Here is a 10,588-nt window from a genome sequence, read left to right on the forward strand (position 1 = left end):
TGACCATCTCAGTGTGAACAAAATCCAGCACTGTAATCAGAACAGCCATTTCAATGTAACTTAAATGGTCTCAGTTCAAGTATTGCAATTTAAACAGAATGTGTTAAAACTGTTGGCTTGTCAGAAGTCTTTAAACAAAGACTTCTTAAATCTATACCAAGTTGATATAGGTTCTAAGTTAAACAGACCACACTTTTTAAAAAAACTGAAATAACAAGTCTTAATTCATAAAGATTCACTTGCTTGGATATTTTTAATACAACTTTATTATGATCTAAACAAAAAGGAATGGGAATGACAGTAACAAACAAGATTTACCACTGAATACTGTGATGTGACTGCAGCAGTCAGATGTGAAACTCAAATAGGGAGTAAATCGCAGTCCAAAACAGCTAAATATGCAGGTCCAAAATGAAGGAATTTTTAACTGCCACATTCACTCCAAAGCCCATTCTCTCTTTCAGCATCCCAAAGATTAAAGCACATGTTCTGCTCAGCTAGAATAATAAAGTGGCAAACACGCTGCACCACTGACATCACAGGACAGTTGCCTATAAAACTAGACTTCTGACGCTGGGCTCCAGCTTCACTCCCTCACAGGTCATCATCCTCATCTGGCAGTGCAGTGGACTGAGCACGCTGCAAGAGGGAAAGATATGTTCAAAACCATTCAAAATTCTGCGTCAAACAGCTCCCTTACCCCAGGTTCTTGTAGAAGAACATCTACCTGTAGGTCTTGCTCATACTGTGCTGCCAATGCTGGATCCATAACGACCTCTGGTGGTGCAAGAGCAGGCATAGCAACGAATTCCAGGTTAGGGTCTCCAATTAGTTTTCTGGCCAGCCAAAGGAAGGGTTTCTCAAAGTTGTAGTTGCTCTTGGCCGAAATATCATAGTACTGAAAAGGGAAAAAAAGGATAGTTAAGCTAAATGCTTTTGCTGTAATGTGATCTGTGACACAAACTTGTATCAAATAGGACTTTCACACAATATCTAGGTAGAATATACATACACAAGACATAGTTGGGGAAAACCTGTAAACACTGATTCAAAACACTATGAAGTATAACACATACAGCCCAACGTTTCTGTGCCAATCTGAAGTTTACGGAAAGGAAGCACAGTGAACGACTTTGTAAACATCCAAGTTTTGCAAAGAAATGTCAAGCTGTACCTCTGCATGGCCACAACTCCATTGTTTTCCTCTGTGCACACTGCAGATCAGCCAATTACATTCACAAAGAATCAGAATCATGAATTGGAACTCCAGTACACAAAACCATATACCACAATACGTGGGACTATTTGGCATCCGAAAGACCTTGAGAAATACTTAACATTCTACAATATGTCCCACAGAGGATAGGTTTCATACCTTTTATTGCTATTAAGACTTCGTACAGTTTCCTTTTAAACTAGATTGTATTCCCTTTGTTAGAGAGAAGAATTCAAGAACTATTAATAAACCCAGAAAACAGTTTACCAAAGATCCAAGCATCAAGTTTGATTTACCATCTTTCTCCATTTTCACATATTTTAATTTAATATTTTATGTTGCACATGCAGCACATGAAAAATAAAGCAGAGTAATATATGCAGTTCATAGACTTTTCTACATTATGTTGCTGAGGAACATTTTGCAATCCAAGATTAGGAGCCATCTCCTGAATATAACACACTATTAAGAACTTGCAAGACAAGTGACAGATCCACCCTGTTTGGCCCAGCTGTTTACCTGCAAGTTCTTCTTCCTGTGGAAGACAATTGACTTTGCTTTGACTTTCCTGTCCTTGATGTCCACTTTGTTGCCACACAACACTATAGGTATGTTCTCACAAACTCGTACCAAATCTCTATGCCAATTAGGTACATTTTTGTATGTAACTCTTGATGTTACATCAAACATTATGATGGCACACTGAGCTGAAAGATGAAACAAATAATTTTATTAACACTTATAAAAAAAAGTTTACAAAACTACAATTATGACCAACAGTACTTCTGCATAAACAGGACCCCCGAACCCGTGGGATCCTCCATCTTAAACCCCCAACATGAATTACATGGTACAGTTGTCCCAAAGACACATCAGAAGTGAAGTTTCAAACCTCACCAGGGAAACATCAACCTACTTTTTTTTTGCAAACAATCAAAACAATCTTCATTCTACTTCATTTACCTTGGATATAATAGCCATCTCTGAGACCTCCAAATTTCTCTTGCCCAGCTGTGTCCCATACATTGAATTTAATAGCACCTCTGTTGGTGTGGAATAGCAGAGGATGGACTTCAACACCCAGGGTAGCTACAAGATTACAAAAAATCAGTTAGAATACTGCATGTATAGGCACATGAACACAGTCTGCAAGCCAAGAATGTTTCAACTAAACTATCAAGCTAGTAGCATAGCCACCATTGCTGAGCCTTGTTTTGTGAAGCACTGATTTGTGAAATTTCTGGGCCGATCTGCTAAGATGCCTACGAAAGATTTACACAAAGGTGGCATTTGCCTCTTAAAGGTTCCTGTCTACACCCACCATAACATTTCTTCCTCTATTAGTCCTCTATTCTCTTGGAGACTTGTTTCTGATACCATTCCTTCTCCCAACAACCACCACCCAGCAAAGAATAAAAGCTATATATTAGTATAGGTTATGGCCCAATCACAGGTTTCTAGCAAAATAGCAAAGATGCAATGCTCTAAAAGCACCTGTGAAGCAGAAATTACTACAAGGATATAATACAGATACAACTGCCAGCTAAGTAACTTTAATATCAGTTAAGTTTATTTTAACAATTCGGCATACATTCAACATACCTACATACTTCTTCTCAAATTCACCTGTCAGGTGACGTTTTACAAATGTTGTTTTGCCAGTACCACCATCACCAACCAGAACAAGCTGTTGAAAAGACATTTTCAAGTTATATCTTATGGACAAATCAAACATGAATTTAAGGCAAACCAGTTCCAATACAGGAAGACAAACTACATTTTGTCCAATATTATAACTCAATTTAAGGGTCATTTGTGCCAACTTTCATCTCATCCATTGTTTACTGAGTAATCTTGGACCTGTTTTCCTCTTCTCAATTTTTCAATGTTTTATGAAAAACAGGCACACACCTCCCTGAACTCCTTGGAGGAAGGGTGGGATAAAGTATGATTATGTAGCTTGTTGGAAGAATTTGACAGCACAAGTAGATCCAAGTTCATTAATATGTGAAACCTAGAACAACATTTGAAAGAAGTGAATATAAGCCCTCATATAACAAGCTAAAGGTGGTCTTAAGCTTTGCTGTTATCTGGAAACCTAAGCAGAACATGAACAGAAAAGACACTTTCAGTAAAAGGGACAAATGTTGCTATAATAGTTTTAAAAAGTTTTCTTCAAAAGACATTAAAGAAAATATTTTAATTTAATATCTGAGCAGCTACCCAGGAGGTACATTTAGCCCATTCCTTATTCAGCTGTTACACTACATAAATTATATCCCAGGCATAATACAGGTTAAACCACCTTAATCGTAAAACTAAGTGTCTGATACTGTTAAGCTATTTAACCTGAGAAACAAAACAAAAAAGTGCAATGTGTTATGTACTTATTTTTCCCCAAGTTGTGAATCTTCAATTTATCAGCAATTGTTTTGTTGCTTGCTTGACAAGCCAAGAATTTGTCAAAACACTAAAAATAATTCTTAAATTCTTTTTCAAGTCAAGCTAGGCATAAATATCAACATGCCTGAAACCACTGTAATCATTACTTTGTCTCACCCACCTTAAATTCTTACACTTCACTCTTCAAAGTGTTTATTACAGAAGAGTTTAATATAATTTACCAGGGCGTAAAAAATTAGAAGCTACTTTTTAGCTACAACAATTTTCTCACATGAATTTAAAAGAAAGTATGTATGATCACAATCAAATAGCACACTTGAGCATATTTACCCTTTACTACTGAACTTCAATTCAATTCAGACACATCTTTTGTATTTTGGAAGACATGTAATGTAACTTATAATTTAGCCACCTTCTTACTAATGAGAAGGTACCCTCCAGGAGTAATATACCAGAACTGGCAGCCTCACCTATCTGCCTTCACCCGAAGTATTTTCAAATTAATAGTTTACTCCCTAGCTGAAGGGTTCACCAAATAAAGACCCTGCAAAACAAAGTATCTAGTCCACAAACCACATCTATGGATAAGTCATTCTCTTAAAATACTACAGAGAAAGCAGGAATTTAAGCCTTCAAGTCTGCACACACTAACATACAGGGCTTTATAAAAGCAGGAACACAGTTCCAACTGGCTTGACATCAGGGAGTGCGGAAATATGCAAATGAGTTCCTGCTAGGCTTTTTCTACAAAAAAAGAGAGCCCTGTTTACATGGAAGTTCAGCAACAAACTCACAGTGACACTTCTACATATGAATAGAATGCACTAGGATAACTCCAGTACTATTAATTGCTTAGAAAAGTTTCATGAAGTCAATTGACCCATTACCTTTCTTATTTTTACATTTTCTATGCCAATTTTCACAGACTTCAGAGCCCCCAAGGTAGCAACCCAATTGAGCATTCCTGTGTATTTGCATACGTTTTCTCATATGAGCCTAACATATATTAACTTCAGACCACTGAGGACACAGCTACCTTGGGGGCTGCACAGAAAGCTACAGAACTATTGTCTTAGAAAAGACTGCTGTGCCCACCCATGTCTTTGACAGAGACAATGAGCAAAAAGCAATTTCTAAATAGTTTTTAATCCCTTCTAGCCTGTGTGGGTGGCTCTTTTTGAAATTAGTTGACATCACCAGGGTTAGCAGCTGCTTTTCCCCTGCCAACCTATTTTTTTAAAAATCGTTTCCCAATTGTGAAACGACCAGCCCAAGCAATCTTTAAAGAAAACAAACAAAACAAAAAAAAGCTTAAACGCCTCTTTTCCTGAGCTGGTTACAGGCGGGAACAAGTTTAAGGGGGAGGGGAGAGAGCCCACAGAGCACGCTTCCACATACATCCGCCTTCCTACTTACCTTAAACTGCACTTGGGGTTCTCCTTCTGGGACAGCCATTTTGTGTCTAGAAAAAAAAAAGGGACAGCGTGATTAAAATGCTCAGGCATCCCGTCAGGCAGTACGACAAAGCCGCGTGTCTCACTATCCATCCGGGTCAAAAGCGAAGGGAGGAAGCAGTTAATGGCGGCGGCCCGCTTATTTTTCGGCCGCGCTCCGCCGCCTTGCCCCCCCCCCCACCGATGGCTCAGCAAAATTAGGAAAAAGATGTGGTTTCCAAAGCAAAAAAAAAAGGGGGGGAGCCTAAAAAGAGAGCCTTTGAGAAGGGAGAGAAGCGCCACGAGTCGCGTCTGCCGCCGCCGCCACTCCCTTCCCGTCCACGCCGCGCCCCATCCGCACAACACGCGGCGTCGGCCCCACCATCGCCCCGAGACCCCGACGGCGTTTTCCCTTCCGCCGCCTCTCCTTTTACGAGGAGGGCGAGCGCGCGGCCGCGCACGCGCCCTCCTGCCTGCCTCGCGCGGGCCCCCCCCTCCCTCCCTCCTCCCGCAATGCCGCGCGCTTCTAACGGCCTCCCTTTAACCGCCGTTCCAGGAGCCCCAGAAGGAACCAACCGCGTGCTGGGAGAGGGGGGGGGGTGTGTGTCGCAGAAGAAAGAGGAGGGGCGGCCGATGACGCGCTCTTTCTCTAACCCCCCCTTCTTCGAACGCGTGAGGCAATCGAGTTTTTTTTCTTCTCGTACTTTCTATGGCGCCACAAACCGCGCGAGGCCGCTCTGGATTCAAAGCGAGGCTACCCGAATGAGGCGGCCCTTTCCCCCCACCTCCTCCCTCCCTCCCTCCCCTCCTCGCCCGCCTTTTCTCCCTCAGCGCGGCCTACCTCCCCGCCAGGCCTTCCCCCGCTTACCTTCCCGATGCTTCTCTCGCTTCGCTCTTCTCTTCCCCACTTTCTTCCTTCCCCTCTCAGAGAACTGGGCGAAGGAAGATGGCGGAAGCGCGGCGGTTCAAATACCCCGTGAAAGGGAAGGCAGCGAAAAGGAAGGGAGGGCGGCGGGCGGGCGGGTCAGACGGACGACGCAGACGCGACAGCGCGGGCAAAGACACAGAGGCGGACGGCCAGGAAGGAGGAGCCTCCCTCGGTCACATGACCCGGTTCGAAGGGGCGGGCCTGCCGTGGTGAACGAGGGCACCGCCCACTTTTGGGAGGCTGAGAGAGAGCGCGCGCGCGCGCGCACCCTCCTTTCCCTTCCCGACGAAGCCTTTGGCGGCCGCGAAGCGCTCCGGGGAGGGAGAGGGAGCGCGCTCGCGCTCCGGCCGTCCGCTGCTGGTTGATTGGTTCAATTCTCTTGTGACGCAAGGGAACGGAGGGGAAGAGAAGGAGAGCGCGCCTGCGTCCTTTGTTCCGTCAGCCGTTACTTTCCCTAAGCTTCAGGATCCGCCGCGAGGCCCGTGCAAGGCAGCCAATGAGGGTTCTGGCGGGAAAGGCTCGCCTCCTTTTCCCTCACCCCCTCCCACCGCTTCCCAAATTCACCTCGCGCAGCTGCCAGAGCTCAGCATTTATTGGGGGAGGGGAGCCTTTGGCTCTCGCTAGGTTTGATAGATAGGCGGAATAACGGTGTTTTTAGCAGGGTTCTTGGCTTTATCTGTGGCCGTTAGTTTATTTGCTTAGCAAAGATAAAGTCAGAGTTACCCTCTTTAAAAGTATGTGTATGCAAACGGTACAAAGTGTTTTATGCAAATGCATTGAAATTTTATATTTAATATAATTTTAACCCACCATTGCGGGGTCATTTTTATAGTGCAAGCAAAATACTGCTTGAAGTACCAGAGGATGATGTTGGGTTTCTAAGCTAACAGATGACAACACACAGTGGAGTCACAAAAAAGTATTTTACTTTTACCTGAGGATAGTTGGTGGTTTTTCTGAAATGTTATGTATTCGGTATACCCATCCTTACAAATACTGTAGAAACCCAGGTATGACTCAAACCCTGTATATGTAAGATCTTCAGCACTGAATAAATGAAAACTTAATATAGAAAAAAAAGTTTATATGTGTACCGTTTTAACTCGATTTTATGTATGTGGACTCAAAAGACTTTGGGTGTTCCTGCTTGGCTCATTGGTGCCATAAGGACTGAGTTTGGGGACTTGGGAACCATGGTTTGCAGGATCCAAATCTCTGCTGCCCTGGACCAATCACAATCACAAGCCCCCGCCGGTTTGAATGACCCACAAGCCCGGTTTGAATGACCCAATTATGAGCTTGTGCGGAAACCCGAGAATATATACAAGTTTGGCCCTGATGGCCAGGTTCTCAGTTTTCTAGTGTAGCCACCTAATATGCTGTTCTTAGTAAAGAGCTGGTTATCACTTATACTTGGACTCTTCAGTGCAAAGAACCCACTATACAATACCCTCTTAATAGTTATCACTTATACTTGGACTCTTCAGTGCAAAGAACCCACTATACAATACCCTCTTAATAGTAAAATAATTCTGCCTTTTGGTACGTTAGTATATTTGCTATCAGTAAAAAACCATACTGTTTTAGTGTACTTTCACAGGAAGGGTTTGGAATACAGGCCTTTTGGGGGGCAGGAGCCCCAGAACCTCTTAAACTTCATTGTGCGCTTTCTTACGCCTGCTTCTGGGCTCCATTCTTATTCAAACCTCTTATGAGAATTTTCCTGAACTCATAAGATTTGACAAATTTTCTAATATTTTGCCCCACAAAAAAAGAAAATAACCAAAATGTATAAAGCAGAGAGATGGAAATCTTCATGCCACTGTGGCCATATAGAAGAAAGTAATTTTAAAAGTATGATGGGATGGCAGTAAGGTTTTATGACAGTTCTGATTCAAGAAGCATCTTAAGGTAGATGCTGAGCTCATATAATTGAGTACACGTTGCAGTGATTTCAAATGAGTTGTGCTAATGAGCTCCAGCACCACCTTTTCTATTAAACGACCCCTGCTATTATATAGCTAACCGTATTATTAGGTCCAGGTGAGCAGCTGTCTTAGGCTGAAGCAGTAGAACAGATTTTGAGTATAGTGGCACCTTTAAGAACAGCAAAGGTTTATTCAAGATACGAGTCTTCATGCACATGACAAAATCTGTTGTCTTGTTAGGGTTACCATATCTGAAAAACAAAAAAAGAGAACTTTGGGATGCCAGCCTCCAGGTGGGACTTGGGGATCCCCTGGAATTACAGTACATCCTGAGACTACAAAGAACATTTTCCCCTGCAGCAAATGGATGCTTTGGAGAGTGGACTCTGCGGCATTGTGCCCCAGTGAAGGTCCCTGTCCTCACCAGGCAAACCTGGAAGCAACCCTATTCCCCTCACCCCCATCTCCTCCCAGTGGCCAGGGGGGCCTATGACAAATCTCATTTTAAATACCAGGGCTTTTTTGTAGCAGGAACTCCTTTGCATATTAGGCCACACACCCCTGATGTAGCCAGTCCTCCTGGAGCTTACAGGGCTCTTAGTACAGGACCTACTATAAACTCCAGGAGGATTGGCTACATCAGGGAGGTGTGGCCTAATATGCAAATGAGTTCCTGCTACAAAAAAGTCCTGTGCCCTAATAGTTAAACTGTGATAATTGCTACTAACTAGGAATATTCCTAGAACAAAGTTTGAGTCCAGTGGCACCTTTAAGACCAACAAAGTTTAATTCTGGGTATAAGCTTTTGTGTACATACACTCTGAAGAAGTATCTAAAGAAGTATCCACATGAAAGCGTATATCTGGAATAAACCTTTGTTGATCTTAAAGGTGCTGCTGGACTCAAACGTTGTTCTACTGCTTCAGAGCAACACAGCTACCCACCTGAATCTAGGAATATTTCTAAACTTCCAACTCAAAAAGAGGATATTTTCGTCAGTTTTTAAAAAGAGGGCAGACACCAAAAAAGGAGGACATGTACTCTAAAAGAAGAGGACATCTGGTAACCCTACTATTTTAAATTATTTTAATTTTGTTATTTAGGCTATTTGTGGTATAATGCACTTTTCTCACAGAGAATCAAGGCAATTATGCAATGTCAGGAGCAATGCTCCCTCTAAGCTGTGGAGTCTTGTGAGCAAAAATTATACCTCATGAGCTACTGCCATTAAAGTTGTGAGCTATGGCATAAATTAGTTTGCTCTTGGCCCGTTTTTCCTGAGCTAAAACAAAAATGCATGCGTCGGGTGCTAAAAAACTGAGCTAGCTCACATTAACTCAGCTTAGAGGGAACATTGGTCAGGAGCAGTGTTCCCTCTAAGCTGCAGAGTCCTGCGAGCAAAAATTCTACGTTGTGAGCGACTGGCATTAAAGTTGTGAGCTGCAGCATAAATTAGTGTGCTCTGGGGTCATCCTTCCTGAGCTAAGACAAAAATCTGTGAGCTGGAGGCTAAAAATCTGTGAGCTAGCTCATGCCAACTCAGCTTAGAGGGAACACTGGTCAGGAGCCCCCAGTCTTTTTGAGCCTGCAAGCATCTTTAAATTCTGGTAAAGTGTGGTGGGGCTGCCACAGGAAGTGAGTCCAGACAAAAAATGTCTACCGCAGCGTATCTTCAGCCACACAGGGAATATCCTTGTGCTGTATTGTTAACTGCTGCCAAAGCCATGTTTTTAAAAATCTGCACAGCCGGTCAAATATCCAAGTAGCCAATCAGAGGTCTTGCTGGTCAGAAGCCGCCCTGAGTCCGTTTTGGAATGGGCGGGATATAAATTGAAGGTAAATAAATAAATAAACATGGCCCTGCCTACTTTCCAGAAACATTTGGTGGGTGCCATGGTGCCCATAGACACCATGTTAGGGATGCCTGCGCTAGGTAAATCAGTGCAACCAATAGGTGGAGGCATCTAGTTATTTTTTATTTGTTTTGCTTCACTGACTTTTGACTGCTCTCCCCCACCAAAGCAGGACTGAGGGCTGTGTATAACACAGTAATTCGTGATGCAGGATTGGAAATTTTAAACCAATAACACGCAATAACTAACTAAAAAGGTGACATTAAAAATTACAGCAGCAGCACTGCCTCATGGGGAAGCAGGGTGTCGGTGGGATGCCAGATAGAGGGAACTGTTGCTGTCCTCAACTGAACGCCTGGCGGAACATCTCTGCCTTAGAAGCCCTGAGAAACTGTGACAAGTCCTGCAGGGCTTATTTGGGTGGAAAATGCTGTGGCTCTAGTTAAGGACAGCCAGACATCCTTTGGGCCAGGGACCACCAGTAGATTCTGATCTACTAAGCACAACACTCCTCTGGGGTATACTGGGAGACGTGGTCCCAAAGATACATGGGTCTCAGACCATTAAGGGTCTTTGAAGGTCCACACCAAACCCTTGAGTCTGATCTGGTACTCCACCAGAAGCCAGTGCAGCTCATGCAGCACTGGATGGATATGTGCTGTACGCAGAGTCCCGGTAAGGGCTCGCAATGCCGTGTTCTGTACCAACTGGAGTCTCCAGGGTAGACCCACGCAGAACAAGTTAGCAGTCTAATCTGGAGGTGACCATTGTGTGGATTACTGTGGCTAGTTCCAGACAAGATGGGTAGGGAGCCAGTTGCCTGACCT

At 43.4% G+C, this 10,588-nt stretch overlaps 1 protein-coding gene across 1 annotated transcript; it reads right to left on the reverse strand.

Annotated features, from left to right (window-relative positions):
• Nucleotides 1-234: 234 nt before the first annotated feature.
• On the reverse strand, nt 235-2,978 carry RAN (RAN, member RAS oncogene family). The gene is made up of 5 exons (XM_060249582.1): nt 2,819-2,978; nt 2,180-2,305; nt 1,736-1,923; nt 728-898; nt 235-639 (listed from the first exon to the last, which is right to left on the reverse strand). The coding sequence occupies exons 1-5, from the start codon at nt 2,949-2,951 to the stop codon at nt 595-597; spliced, it is 663 nt and encodes a 220-aa protein (XP_060105565.1). The 5' UTR covers nt 2,952-2,978; the 3' UTR covers nt 235-594.
• Nucleotides 2,979-10,588: the final 7,610 nt, after the last annotated feature.

Source organism: Heteronotia binoei, chromosome 11 (genome assembly GCF_032191835.1).
Source record: "Heteronotia binoei isolate CCM8104 ecotype False Entrance Well chromosome 11, APGP_CSIRO_Hbin_v1, whole genome shotgun sequence".
NCBI lineage: Eukaryota > Metazoa > Chordata > Lepidosauria > Squamata > Gekkonidae > Heteronotia > Heteronotia binoei.

What these genes read in the sequence shown, in the direction of transcription:
- RAN (XM_060249582.1), bottom strand. Translation starts at nt 2,951, where the DNA reads ATGTTTGATTTGTCCATAAGATATAACTTGAAAATGTCTTTTCAACAG. An exon ending in AGATGGCTATTATATCCAAG is followed by an intron (nt 1,924 to 2,179) that starts GTAAATGAAGTA and finishes TTCATCTTTCAG; the next exon opens with CTCAGTGTGCCATCATAATG. An exon ending in AGTATGAGCAAGACCTACAG is followed by an intron (nt 640 to 727) that starts GTAGATGTTCTT and finishes TCCCTCTTGCAG; the next exon opens with CGTGCTCAGTCCACTGCACT.